Genomic DNA, 16052 nt, shown 5'->3' with positions numbered 1-16052 from the left:
TATACACTTAAGGCTGTATCGGTAATAATTCTGTTAGTGTATAACAGTAACCAATTCTAGTCGCTAAATACTTTTCCAGGATTGTCTATTAAAAAATTAGCATCCGCGGTTGACGAATTTGACAAGTAAAGAGAACACACATGCTTGATGAACCAATTTGAATGAGTTTTTGTATAATGATACATGTAGATCCGAAACTATCCACACTGCGGTGCTTAGGTAATTAGCTAGTTCAAAGAATAATAGGTTCTACCTGACAATACGTTCCTTAAATGTTATCACCACCAGGGCCGGCGGTAGGGTGTTTGGCGCCCTTATGCCAGACTTTATATGGCGTCCTAGAATTATTGTGATTCACACAAAAACATAGAACAGCACTGATGTGATTCATGACGATTATAAACAATATAGCTCGGCTTCTCGAAAGAACCGCTTAGTGAAAATTAAAAAATTCTCCCTTTGCACCCGATGACAGGAGTGCCTCACACAAAAAAGCACAGAACACCGCTGATGTGATTCAAGATATTTATAAACAACATATCTCGGCTCCTCGAAAGAACCGCTTAGTGAAAATTAAAAAAGTCTCGTATTGCGTCCGAGGTGCTCCTTGTCATTAGTGCTCTTGGCATCAAGCGCCCTTATGCCTTGCATAGGCTGCTTAGTGCGTTCCGCCGGCCCTGATCACCACCATTGTATGATAATTACTCGGAACACGAAACTGTAATTCCTAGTCTACTTATGTTGTAAGAAACACGAACGCTTTCTCTTCAGTCTATTCCGTAAACCAGCGAAGTTAAAAGTGTAACACCAAAAAACATTGGTAAAAAGCCTATTACATACTTAGAAACTGAAAATTAATACAAATAAATGTGAAAGAATTTTATTCCGTCCGTACACATCAACAATCTCTGCCGAAAACTATGTAAAAAACTTTCAACTAAACGACAATAAAAACTGAAAAATATTTTTTCATACTTAAGTATACACCTGTATTGTAGGTTAAACGCTATAAATCTTTATTAACATCCATATTGCATGTGGTTGCCCCATATGATTCAACATCTCCGTTAGTACCATGGAAAAACGGAGAATTGTGAAAGAAAATACCTCAGAGCTTACTTAGAACTGATACAAAATATTGGAATGAAATTACAGCAAATTAATTAGTAATCAAAAATCATACAACAATATTGTGAAAAAACTCGTCATACATGTTAAGGCAATGCAATAAACGATGAGAGAAGCTTTTTCCTGTGTCTATGGTACTCACAAGGTCAAATCACAAATAAATTATAATTATTAATTAATATCAATATTGAACTACGCATAGCTGATAACAGAATCTTATCCGTTCAGAGTCTTAACTTCGGTAATATAAACTGTTTAGATTACGACAGAGATCACGAAGCATTGCAAATGCAAATTTCTACTCAATCTCTTCCTTTACTCTCCTTCCATAGAATCATCTTAACACTTAGCCAACCGAATAGGGAGATCTCCCCGCTGTGAAGTAAGTCGCTGCATGACCGACCGGGGAGATCTCCCACTTTTCTCTTAGCAACGCGTTGTCTTTTATCATGTTTACTTTTCTTTTGTTATAAGGCTGCCTTGAACTGGAGTTGTTCGCAATTCATAAAATACCTTTTCTGCTTTTGTAAAACACAAACAGCGTACGGTCAGGCGTGGCGCGCGCGGTTGGCTAAGTGTTAATATAAAAAGAATTTCAACAAAGGTAATTGGCTTAAATAGAAACGATACCTATGTAAAAGCAATAACGAATTTGATGTACCAAATAATAGAGATAAATAAACGTATAACACTGAAGCAATATGTATTAACACAAATAAATAACTTTTCCATAATTAAAGTCATTTTAGTCAAAATTCTAAACAAACTATTGAAAGTATACAAAGAAAAAATAACCTCCCATGAATCTGTTAGCAATCACTGGAGACACAAAGTATCTACTGTATCTCTTCACAAGTCGAGCGACCTTCTTTCACTCTACTTAATGTACATGTTATTCTGTTAAAAAAGATAATGAGAAGAATTACATTATTAATAACATCATAGATAACCTATACACTATAGGTACTCGTTTCCAATCAGTCCATCTCTAAAATGATAAGGCAGATAGACTACCGCTTACAAACATCATAAAATTCAAAATCATGTGTAACATTCTGGACAACTTTACCGATCCCCAGACCACTCAGAATTACTTTACTAAATTCGATAAAATGATTATTATTTTTCGTAAACTTAACGGCAAAAAATCTAGCTTTGATAAAATTTTAACAAAAACTCAACAGTTAGATACATACAGAGTGTACCGCCCAACTTTATCACCTGAAGTACTTCCGTTATAATTAAAATTTTGTAAAAATATTTCCTACAAAAGTTGCATAGTTTTACGGGGGACCTAGTTATATAGTGTGTAACAATGGCCTCCCCGTTATACACTGGCCCCCATAAAACTATGCAACTTTTGTAGGAAAGATTTTTACGAAATTTGAATTACAACGGAAATATTTCGGGTGATAAAATTAGGTGGTACACCCTGTATATTAGATGTTTCGAAATGGTCAATAATCTTCAACAAGGAACAATAACTTTTCTCATCTTCGGGGATGGATTCAGTACGCTAAACTAAGAAGAAAAGTTCATATAAACATATACCCGATATGACCTTGTTTCCGAATTATAGCCGTTTATGTCTTCCAGTAATTCTTACGACTCTATTGACTGCTTCTTTTAATTGCTTACAAGTAATTTCTTCTTATTTCATGCACGACCTTCTGGTTTGCTATGTAAACACTATTTTGTAATTTGTTTCAATCAGTTTAATACATGTTCTTGATGGTAACAGGACGTATGGAAATTTGCTAATGCATTTCATAATAATTTGAAGTGATCATCTAATACATTTGGAAGCCTGCATTCGAGCCGAGGGTGTCCACTTCGAGCAATTTCTACGAAAATTATTAGATAACAGGTATCATACAAAAAGGGCTATAACTCGGAAGCAAGGTCATATCGGGTATATGTATATATGAACTTTTCTTCTTATTTTAGCGTACTCAATCCATCCCTGAAGTTATGCCCACATGTTTTGAAACACCCTGTATACATTGCTGAGCTATTTCAAATCAATGACTTAAATAATAGCAATAATAAATTAGTCGCAGCTTTTGCGGATGATCTGTTTCTAAATATAAGAGATAAGAAATCCCCTCGCGAGTGTCAAAGTAGAATTGCAAAAAGTATTTGCTAGAGTACGAGATTATTTTCAAATATGGAAGTTAAAAATCAGTATGCATAAATGTGAATCGTTTATTTTAATTTCGAACATGTATGCCGAAAATATTCGCTGCTAACACAGATAGACAAAGGCAAACTCAAAAAAAATTTCAAACAATAAAAATGAAAGAATTCCATGCAAACAAACGGTACGTTATTTACGTGTATTCTTGGATATTTCATTGAATTACAATACGCACATTAATACGCAATTACAAAAAGCCGGTAGTGCATTTTTAGCGCACAAAAGACTATTTTATTCAAAAGCGCTACACAAGTCGATGAAAATTCTCCGTTGTAACACTTCAATGGCTAATTATTTCATATGACTATCAAATCTAGTATGGCAGGTATTAGCGCGAGCACCGTGGTACGAATTAGGATTTTTGAAAGAAAATGTATCAGAGCATGCTTAGACAAACGAGCCGTTTATTTTGAAAGTGGGGCAAGTTCATTTAAAAAAAAAATGAAGTTAACGATAACAATAGATAGAACTTAATGATCTTTCTATCTGTGAATAATGTATTGTCGAAACAAAATATGGACTTGCCCCACTTTCAAAATAAACGGCTCAATTATGTACATATGTAAGTACGTAATCGTGGATACGGTTTTTTCTCAAGGTCACCTTTTTACGAAATTTTAAGGACATCGTTATTTTTTTAAAATGGAACCCTATATATTTTTTTTCAATATCCTTGTAGAGAGTGAAAAAACAAATTTAACGACCTGGATGACCGTACCATCCCCCTCGTTCAATTTCGAGATATTTGCGTCTAAGGACAATTAAAATTTCCTAAAGATTTACTCAAGAACATGGAGTCACACGTTCGTATTCGAACGTAAACATTACACGATAGTTGTCCACCATATTATTCGACGTGTGCAAGGACAGTGTTAGGCAGAATGTTTAGAGGACGTTGAATCGGACGGATCCAACCGTGGAGTGGCCAGCTTGTTCTCCTGACCTTACCCTTATAACATCGCAGGAAATAGAAGAATTGAAGAATTGATCAAAAGCTACCAATTATGCGTAGCAGCAAATGGCCCTCATTTTGAGCATCTCTAACCTTTGGAATTCACAACGAACTGCAAAAGTATCTTCTGTTACTGCTTCCAATAACAGATAAGACTTATGATTGGATACGAATGTGTGAATCAGTGTACCGCGTCTCTACAAGTGTCAGTCCGCAAGGAACCTAAACCTGACACTTGTAGAGTCAGGGACTAACATCATGTTGGTGAGATTTTTCTGATGAAAATGATATCAAACACGATATAATTTGAACAACATTTACTTATTAACACGTTCACTGTCGCGCCAGATTTACAGGTTGCTGTCAGGCGGCCACAAGAAAATACATTTTAAGGATAGGGTTATAGTATTATGCTTTATAATTTTTTTTTTTCAATTGAAAATAATGTCTAGCTAGCTCTGACGTTCAAAATTTTTAGTTGACAACGTTTGTTTTATTTTAATTATTCTAAACATTTGAGGCACTCCAGTCACTGATGACCACCATGGCCATATCGAGGAAACAATCTAATGTTAATACTTATTGAGTGATTAATTTAATTTCATAATATATCGCTTTGGATGAATTACAAAAAGAAATTGCTAAAAAAATACATTAAATATCTGTACACATTATCCGAAGTTTACAAACTCAAAAACATATAAAAGATAGAATAGAAGCTTTGAAAGAATAATTAGAAGAAATGAATATTAATATGAAATCTGAACGAACGAAAATTGAACGACATAATAAATGACTCGAGTGACAAATTTATATAGTACATTAATGATTGCTAACAGATATTCTTAAGTTTACCTTTAATGATGATTGAGTAGTTTTACGCATTTTACCTGCTGAAATGTCCACTCTTGATCTTCGCAAATGAAACAAACTTTATTGGGATGTCGACTAACATGTTGTCGAAATACATCGGCGACGCCGCTATTCTTTTTCTGGTAACCACGTATAAGCCAGAGAACTTTCATAAACCGGGTTATAGCTCTGAAATAGAAAAGATGCTCGTATTAAAATCAAAATTGAAGTCTGTGTTTTTAAAGGTGAGTTGAAAAATTTTAATCTGCCGTAACCAATTATACGATAGCCTAAAATTTCATGAAACGCGCTTAAAATGAAAAGTAAGCTTGAGCTTTTTAAAATCGAACCAAAAATTTGATATAATTAAACCCGTTTGTTTTGTTTTTTTTTGAAGCTTTCAAATAATTTTCTTTTACAAGATCGAAATACATTCCAGAAGCGAAAGCAATAGAACGTCACATTTACTTATAAATAATTGAAGTTTTTAAATGAATGTTATATATGTATTGAAATAAACTGACGTTTTGAAAATAATTAACGTACACAATATTAAATATTCTGCACAATTTAAATAATTAATATGCATATTGAATAAGTATTAATTTTAGTATCTCTACAATTTTACTCACTTGATAATAATCCAAAAATCGAATTGTTTGATTTAATTAACGAAGATGCACATTGCGAGCAGTAGTAAATATTATACGAAAAATTGATAACGTAATGGGGTGGCTTATGAATTGTAACAACGTTAATTAAATAACATGTTCTCACGTAAAAATGTAACTTAAGGTTTTTTCACTCGTCACTTATTGCTCTACTTAACATTCATTCTCAGAAGCTTGAAAACTATTACAAGTAAAGTATTCCAACGACATATAATTGCAATAGGTACACCTTCTGATACTGGTCTTAATGTACACAGATAACATTAGTAACTCGAAGAAAAATGCTGTCTAACTGAATACTATTATAAAAAACTGTTTTCTGTAAAGGTCAAAGGAAAATCGTTTGCAAATTTATTCATTCGTTATTCCATTGAAGAAGTTCAGGTATTACGTAATTACACTATCGTCTACGTGTAACAACACATGATAACGAATAAACTTGCTTCCCGTTTAAGAGACACTGAACATAAATTTCAATCAATTTGTATCTTACGATTTGTACACGTGTAAAAAATACAAGTTCTGTACTTTAGAATAATTATTATCATTCATATGCATGTTAACCATTCAATATTTCTTAGATAACACCGCTATATAAATACTGAATTAACGTTGTCCGCAAAGTGAACTTCGGATGGATGAAAAATAGAAATAAGTAAATAACAGAAGTACCTGAATGGAAATTATCAACAACTTTAGAATATACAGCGATTGAATTGTAAAACGACAAATTGAAGTGCACCTTAAAGGAAATTTAAGCGCTCACAGTTGATTCAATAGACCTGTCGGAGTACCGAGAGAAATCTATGTGTTACGCACGTCGTTTTAAGTAATTCACCGCTAATTGACACTGAATTTTATACAATTGCATGCATCACGTACCACATGTCTATGGAATTAATTCTGGACAGAATATTCTTTTCAGAATTATATAAACGTTACGTCTAAAGTGTTTCCATTATAATTTGTACATATTGTTTGCAACACATCTTTAAACGTTAGCAGTTACCATTACTTACTTAAGCGTAATCAGTTCGTTAGCATGTAATTTTAGCTACCTCGGGTGATAAAACACAAGTTTCGGTGAATTCTTTTGCACAAGATCCTTACTTTATGTGTGTATGAAATTTTGCTATAATGTGTAATCTATAGCACAAAACTTCGTAATTATAAGTATTAAGTAGAAAACTTTGTTATAAAAATGAAGAAATAAATATGTAAGAAGAAGTAAAAGAAAAATGTTACTATTTTAACTTGAAATTTTGATGCACTATTTTAAACAATTTTTGGCGTTATAGAAATGTATACGTAAGCAACGCAAACTTTAAGCTCATAACGTACAAAATATAGAAACGTAAGGAATAAAGAAAATAATTTAAAAATAACAAATTTGTTGTAGCATATTAATAAGAAATACGGCCAGAGTAAAAGAAAGAAATATTGAAAGAACGAATAGTAATTTGAACACTGGTAGAAAATATGTATTAAAAATGAAATTAAGTTAAACGCCGTGTAAAAATTGTAAAAATATTTTTGTTCATTATAAGTAATGAAGAATTTCGTTCGTTGTAATTATAAATGTACTATTACAGTGTTCCAACTGTTTCTTTCATCTTAAGTCTTGAATGACCTTGACTAACGTTATGTCACGTGTCAATGAACTCATTACGATAACATAGCTTTCACGTACTATAAATAACTTATCGCTTCTCGAAAAATGCACGAGCGATATTATTCTCAACTTCCTACAAATCAAGAATACTGATTTTCCACATTGGCATCCTTGCAACAAAAATAACGAAGTTAGCCCAAAATTCAACGAGTTATCCAATGGAATAAATTTGATGTTAATAATAATAATACCTATGAGGATATGCAAGCAATTTATACATCTAACAAAATATCGCCTTTCATTCACAAAAGCACATGGTTGTAATGATTAATATCTTTCATTATTTTTAGACTGTTGTGGCATTTCATAATGTATTGAGCAAGTTAAGTGATGTGTATGTTCAAATCAACGTCTAGTCAGATATTCTTATGGATATTGACAGGAAATGTCAAGTTTGGTTAACATTTTTATTGGAAATGGGTTATGGAATGAAATAGTCTTTTAACTATGTAATATACGATTTTATTTACGGTCTCAGAGGAAACGTCTTTACTCTATTGAATCTTCTGAAGGACTGTTTCTGGACACCCAAAAGAAAGTTGGGGTCTCCTTATACCTAGAAACTGTTTACATTATGGTATGGCATTGTGCAGTGAGTGACTCGAAGACGGACACCAGATGCATCTGGTGGAAGTCTTAGTGCCTTTGTTTAAAATAACCCGGAGACATTTTTGTCCTCACTTGATTATTTCCATAGGGTGTTGTTAGAAATAATCCAACAATTTTTTATTCAAACTTAGAAATCGTGAGATTGGAACCAACTTCGTGAAAGAGATAAATGTTATGCAAAATTTTTCCTATCAGATAAAACTACTTTTACATAGACATTTTTTGTACATTTAATTGTAATATCGGTCCGCGACAAGTTTACGTATATAAGTAGATAACAAGAAATTCTTTGGATATGTAGACGTTATTTTCGAAAGTTCAATTAAAACATTGGAGATAAATAAAATACGATGTGCATTTCCAACAGGAAGCCACTGTATTCACCGCAAAAGGATATCGAGGTAATAGAAGCAAGATCAATCTTATCACAAGCGTCCGTAAATAATACTCATCTTATGTAATAATGTAAACCAGATCTTGGGATATCTCGTTGTTAAATTACAATCCAAGTTGTCACTAATCTCTTCCTTACGCATTAATGTTGACATCGATTAATAGTTTCTTTTAAAATACTTGTCCTGGATAATTTACGATCGCGATTATAATTTATTATAGAAGGTAGGTAACGATTGATTGTAAACAATGAAAATGTTTAATATTTTCTGTATATGAAAGTTGGAAATAGTTTTCAATTGGAACGGTATCTACTGTGGAATTGGTTTAATAATAAGTTGTGAGTGATGGCATGAATGTAGCGTGTATGTCGGATCGTCTCGAGATTTGGTAAACGAGCAGGAAATAGTTTTCAATTGGAACGGTATCTACTGTGGAATTGGTTTAATAATAAGTTGTGAGTGATGGCATGAATCTAGCGTGTATGTCGAATCGTCTCGAGATTTGGTAAACGGAGCGGATCATACAGGGTAACTGTGGGTAAAAAACAGGAGAAGCGCGTTGTTATTGATATCAGTGAGTACGTGAGAATTTATTGCGAGATATATTTTGTGAGCGTTGATCAAATTATCATTATTTCTTTTTACGTGTGTTTATAGTTATTGTTATAAAATATATTACTATTGAACTTATTATCAAGTTTTATACAACCACATCTACCTATTATTTGCCCATATCATTGCACGATTTTGATGATGCCTGATAATATATTTTTATCTTTCCATATAGTATCGGGTGTTAAACAACGAAGTTCAAGTACAATGTGTACCAATAAACACAACGTGATCTTGATCTTGTGCATAATGAGACACGTGATCTTAATCTTGAAAAAACAAAGAGTAGCATATTTTTAACAATATGTGTAATTGAATTGCATATTGGTGATTTTGTCAGGATTAACGTTTAATGCACAATAATCTTAACATTCTACGAATTAATAATCTTTCGATTCGACCTTTCAACGTGAGTAATTTAACAAAATTTCGTGTTTATTTACGAAATTTTAAGATTCAATAAGCCAAATGCGACAAAATAATGTAATTGCACGAGTAGTTTAGATATCACGTTAATTAAACTTTGACCTGGATTACATATTCCATTCACGTCATCGCATAATGTACCTCCGAAAAATTCCTATTCATTTTCTTTCCAAATTCTTCTTTATTATCTTAGAAAAGAGAAAATGTTTTATAGATGAACATGTTAACCCTTTGTAATCGAGTGGCGACTGAGAAGCGACATTAAATAATCGTCACTTGGTGAACAATTAACGAAGACCGAGAGCAGATCTATGGGCCTCCATAAATTTCTTCACCACGGTGAAGTAGAGAATACGTTACATATTTAAATAAAATAGTGTACTTTATTTCTACGTTAGTTTGAAAAAATTTCAAACATCCGATTTGCAACCTTTTCTACAGTAAAATCACCCCCGAGTGCAAAGGGTTAATAACTAAAATCACGTTTCATTATGAGTTTATCGTTTGGTTGTATCCAATCCAAGATTGTAAAATCATACGATAAATATAGCCAACAATACTGCGACGTAATAAAGAAATATAAAATGAGAAAATAAAATAACGCATGTTTTTAAAGGAAAAAAGGACGTTATGTAATGCTACTACATTTCATTTTATACGGTGTAACAACACTGTCACTGTGCAGCCGTACATTTTATATTTTAAATATGTTAATGTAAATGTAAATTTGTAGATTATTACAAGCGTAAAATACTATGATTTTCAAATGAAAAAATCTAATAATTCGAGCGACAGTAATTGAAATATAACAAACATTTTAAGGGTGCATGGTGCATTTAATGTTTGTTTTAAAGTATGTAGGTTAAAAGGAGAGTATTCTTTGCAAATTGTTTCTACTTGACCTAAAACATTTTAAGAAATCCGATGTAAGAACAGAAACAAGTTTAACATCAAGGTAAAAGGAGGATAAAATCGGTCAAAAAATATCTTGGAAAACATCAACGACGTGCAATGGTTTTACTGGTATTAATTTTGCAACGTGTATCCTTAAAAATGTGTCGACATATCTCCATATTAGATCGTTATTCTAGAAATGATAACATATGCAGTCTACAAGTGCACAAAGTCCATATCTACAAGAATATAATTCAATCAGTACATGCAATATACATTATAAATGACAGTTTAAATAATTCTGGTAATATATATATATATAATATATTTCCCATTCACTTAGCGTTATGAAAGATATAAGAATGTTATGAATTGTATGTATACAGATGCTGCAACATCAATTGTACTAGATTCTATACAATTCTATTACTAGCATATTCTATATTATGCACGTTTGCCATCCTAACACAAAGAATGTAACTTCCGATAGAAGTAAGAAAACTTATTTTACGTTTTTCAAAACATGTGGAAATTTTGTAATATTTCTTGAACAGAGAATGCGAAGCGCAATAAAAATGAACTTTATATACTTAACGAGATATATGTGTTGTGGGAAAAGAGAACTCGGACAGCAGAAAATTTAGACGCTCGTATAAATTAATATATGCACTATTTATCACATTTATCCAATTTATGGAATCGTTTACAAGTTATTCGGAGGATGTTATCGTGCGTTCTCTTGACGTATATAATGTATATTATTTTGTATGTACAATAAAAGTTGCCTATTCCAACACATACCATCATTTAAATCTCATTATTGTGCAACAACCGTAATAGCTAAACGTGCCAATTTAAAAATCAATTTCCTTTGTAACTGTTCTACAATGCAATTTGACATTAAACTTTGATCATTGACTCAATAAATTAGTGGGAGCTCGTATCATGTGCTTGCACGCTGTATGCAAAAAATAAAGGTAGAGGTAAAAGAGAACGAATACTGTTCTCCTTTTTTTTTTTTTTTTTAATGATATGACTTATATAACAATAGGAAATATATGTTTCGCGAATACACTAATTTATAAATAGGAAATGCACAATTTATTTATTACGACCGATGTAAACTAAATATAAACTATATTGCAACGGTAACTGTAATGTGATAAGAACACAAAGTGTTTTCATAATGTTGGTAGTAATGAATTTTTATTATAAACGAAACAATAAATCATTATTTATTGCCAATGCTATTGTGACAAATAAATAAAAGATATAAGCTTTAATTACTGTGCACACATTCAAGCTGCATACATCAAGCTATATTGACAAAAATTGAACAAATATTTTATAAGAGCGGTATAATCCTTAACTCGCGAAGGACGAAAGTACGATATTTGTCCTGTGTGGTCACGATACACAAATTTCCCACTTTCAGACATACTTTTCAATACCTATTTCTTTCATTATACCTACACATACGATTATCATGCCATTAAAAAATGTCAAGAAAAATGTAAATGCCGTTGAAAAACTATCGGACAACGCTCCTGAATTTCTTCTGTCCGCCTGAAACGAGCAACTTCGTTGCCAAAACAGTTTCACGTGCTCGACCGTTATGATCGTGACCGATGATGTGTCAAACGACGCGTACCATCCGCGAAACTCAAAAGAATCCGAGAGAAATTGAAGTGGCCGTGCGAGAACAGCGAGGAGAGTCCGAAGAGTGACCCGGTTTCCGGTTTCGCCGATCGGAATTAGAACGAATCGAAGCCAAAAATATCGATGTGTCAAATTGTGAAATGTACAGATGCGGATAGGCGAGAGAAAGAAGATGAACGTGTTTACTCACATAATGTCTCTGGGCGCAGTTTTGTAGACGACATAGAACCATCGGAAACGTCCTCCGGAAACTAAATACGCAACAAGAACGACGACCAGTAGCTGCACCAGGAAAATAGGGCCAGCGTATATGGCGAGCAGAGCCAAACAGGCAACCAAGCTCGCTAGCAGAAGCATGATGAGTGCCAGGCGGCGCAGCAGGCTGCCGACTGCCTTCCACCGGCTCGCTACGCTCCTTTCCGTTCCTCTTCCCGTACGCGTCCTCGTCTTGGACGTTGTCGTCGTCGACGTTGTGGTCGCCTCTGTCCCCGCTCCTTCGCTCAACACACCTATGCACACGCAATCTTTCTTCAACTGTGTACCTCACATCTCCCGTTCGTTCTCTACCCTGTCCGACGTACCTATCGGTTCATTGTTCGTTGTTCCGATTTCCACTTCAACAGCGACGTTCGACACATTCGAATTGCTGCTGTTCCTTAGTTTATCCTGGAGCTTGACTCTGCTCTCGGCCGACGTCGACGTCCGCGACGAAGACGCCGGCCGCGAACAGATCGACGAGAGGCCCGAGACGTTCGAATCGAACTGACCCTTTTCTACGTCCTGCAACAAGCGCGGCAAACGTTATATCGCTGGCCGTAATTTGAATATTACTAAGCGGAAAACCGGAAAAACACCGTGTATATTTATATCTTATAGAGAATTCCGTGTTCGTATTCTGATACGTCAAATATTCTCCCGTATGTATCGCTTGTAACGGTGTAATTTTATTTAGCGAAACAGCTGATATTACTTGTGAAATTTTCATTTCGTTCGAATGTCCTTCTTTAACAACAGATTAAAATAATATATAGATACGCGTGTCCCATTTTGCCTATCGACTTTCCTAAATAATTTAATCTAATTTTTAAGGAACTTAAAGAAATCGCGGACGGTAGTGTATGTATAAGGTGCCCAACTTAAATAAATCCAGCATTATTTCTTGCCAAATATTTGAGATTTCTAAGCTTCTTTTTACGAGAATACATGGTAACAGAGGGGAGGAGGGGAACTACGTATTTTTCTGTACACTAACGATAAGTAGTATGTCTCCTAAAACGAAATACTAATTTGGGATCGAGTGAACCTTTGTAGCGAAATGAAAGGTCGTTACATTCACGATGAAATTTGGACAGGTGAAGATTGTTTACAATATTCAAATGTTAATTGGTTTAAACACCTTTTATACTCCATCTGTATAGCGTTTGTTTACAATCACGTCGTACAGAAGCATTCAGTCTGTGGAAACATATGAAAAGTTATAATATCCTCTAAATTAATAACTTTTTCATACAAACACATTACTACTTTTTGTCGATTATTTTAACTTCATTTTGAAAAATTAAGTATACCCTATATAAGTGGCATGTGGTAATGTAAAAAAAATTTCGGATATTTAAATAGTCACCAATAAATACTGCTATATTGATTTAAGTAGTACACTCTCTATATGTATATACGTACATACTTATACGGTAAATATTAAATGTTCTTCTTCTTATGTAGTATCGTGTAACCTAGAGTATCGAGTGTATCGCGAACAGTATACAAGAGGTTGCCCTTAATAATCCGGAATAAAGTGGTTTCCTAATTTCAGGTTTGAACATACTGTGTTGTAAATTGCTTTATAAAAATATATAAAAGTTGTTAGAAAAAACTAAACTAAGTAGATTATACATATCTGCCAATTCATCGTTGGTATGTAGCATATTTTTTTTTTTCTAAATCACAAGTGAAACGTGATAAAGTATCAATATTTAGAAATTTACAAAATTTGCATTGTAAAGATAATCTATAGATATTTTTCTAACTTCTCAAAAAATCTCAAGACGTTGGTCTTGATTGGATTGTGAAGTTTCCCTTCGTACAAGTTGCATACATCGCGTTTATTTAACTGCATATATAGAAAAACGTTTGTAATAGACAATATCAATTGCATTATTAGCGTAAGACAGTTTTTTAAATAAAATAACCAATTACCTACAAAAGGTAAACGTAAGAAAAATGGAAATGGAAGAAACAGAGCACTTCCTCGTGTTCTAGTGTTTTCTTCAAGTGTCGTTCTACTTTCTGATCTGTTCTGAGAACCTGACGTTTAGAACGAGGAACTAATCTGAACAAGCAAGTATTACAACATTGCTTTATCAACAATTCCGGGAGCGTAATAAAATGTAAATAATACAAGAAATAAAACTTCTACAGATTATTTAATTTGTATAGAATGTATATACTTTGTAAAAGCATTTTCCTAGACATTAAGCAATAAAAACATTTAGGTAGTTGAGTCTGTACCAGGGCCGCATATACCACAAGGAGCATTAGGCGCAAGCTAGGGCCTCGCTCTCTACGGGGCCACATTTAAAAACCTTACTCTTCGCAAACAACAATGTAAAAAACAGCCTAGTTATAGGCTAAACTCGTTAAATTCATAATGTAAAAACAGGGGGCCGAAGAAAACGGAGACGTCAAATTTATTTAAGACTCGTTCTGTTTAGTCCGCGTGATGATGTTGCGCGTAGGACCTCCAAAAATAACTAACTTATCTAAAATAATATTGATAATATGAAAAATGAGAGACAGGAACATGGGGAAAAAATATACAAACGTATATCACAATATCCCATTGACAAAAACAGTAACAGTAAGCATCCGAGCATTGATCGGGAAATAGCTATAAAGTTTGTAAACAGTAGAATCGTTTAGTAGAGTTCCGTTAATTTTATAAACACAGTGTAGTGGGTTTAGTGTCTTCCGTTATGATGCTTGGATGAAAATTTATTCAATTTCCACGATGAATTATAATCTCAGTTATTGCAAATTTTAGATTTTACAGATTCATCAAACTTACGATATTACAAAATACGTTAATACAAAAATATTAGTTAGTGTCAATTACCAATTTCAAATAGTAGTAAATTAAATAGTGTTAGCTTTGTATTTAGCAAATTTTTGGTTAAACAAGGTAAATAGGTTAGGTTAGGTAAGGTCTTGCATCATTGTGTAACTTTTTCAGGTTATAATGTATCAAAGTATAACGATTTTGTAAAAATTGCAATTCAATGAATATTTGACTAAAATGAACTGTAATTTAATATATTACAATATGTTTAAAAAATCGGTAGATCAGTTGCAACTATATTGCTTTTTTAAATTATTGTTCTGTATGTCTGCTAACGTTTCTATACTTTCTACTTTCTCTTGGAGTTTCTCTCACAAGAGTAACGAAAAGTAATATCATCCTAGATGCAGAGTAACCGAAAGCAATCCGTTTCTTTAAATATTCCGCTACATATTTCGAATTTTTTAACCTTGCACAATGAAGCTTTTTTATAGTCATTGGGGTCCTTGTTATTTTTTCATAGAAATTATATTTTAATATTTAGTACAGGATGTTCTACCATTTGTTATCCGCTTTTAAATGAATTCATAAATGTTATTGCAATATTGCAATAAATTCATAAATGTACATTAATGTTAATTTTGTTTGAATTTTATTTTAACCATTTTCTAAGCATTACACTTTGGATTCTTATTTATATTGCTTTTATATAAAAGTGTTGTCTCCAATTTTTAATCCCTTACGGTACAAAGCTGTAAAATATTCTAGCAATATTTTGTTAGTTTACATCTATACATTTTTCATAATTTTAAGTAAAATTAAAACATTGCAAACATGATGAACTTGAATTAAATTGCAAAAATTAATTTATTCGTATTAAAGGCCTAGGTTATTTTTTTACTCAAATTTACTCGATTTTTTAGTAACGTA

General features: G+C 32.9%; 1 protein-coding gene across 2 annotated transcripts in view; it reads right to left on the bottom strand.

Moving 5' to 3' along the window:
• LOC108573398 (long-chain fatty acid transport protein 4) overlaps positions 1-16052 on the bottom strand; it is a 47267-nt gene that overhangs the window by 17841 nt on the left and 13374 nt on the right. The window contains exons 2-4 of one of the 2 annotated variants that reach the window (XM_017935851.1): positions 12649-12847; positions 12258-12576; positions 5168-5318 (exon numbers count right to left, since the gene is read on the bottom strand). In XM_017935851.1, the coding sequence (XP_017791340.1) occupies positions 5168-5318; positions 12258-12576; positions 12649-12847 (669 nt within the window). Of the gene's footprint in view, positions 1-5167; positions 5319-12257; positions 12592-12648; positions 12848-16052 lie in introns of both variants that reach the window. The other variant, XM_017935843.1, reaches the window with a different exon arrangement.

This window comes from Habropoda laboriosa, unplaced genomic scaffold, assembly GCF_001263275.1.
Source record: "Habropoda laboriosa isolate 0110345459 unplaced genomic scaffold, ASM126327v1 scaffold20, whole genome shotgun sequence".
Classification (NCBI taxonomy): domain Eukaryota; kingdom Metazoa; phylum Arthropoda; class Insecta; order Hymenoptera; family Apidae; genus Habropoda; species Habropoda laboriosa.
Note: the sequence above shows the minus strand (reverse complement) of the source record. Positions and strands in the feature narration are given on the sequence as shown.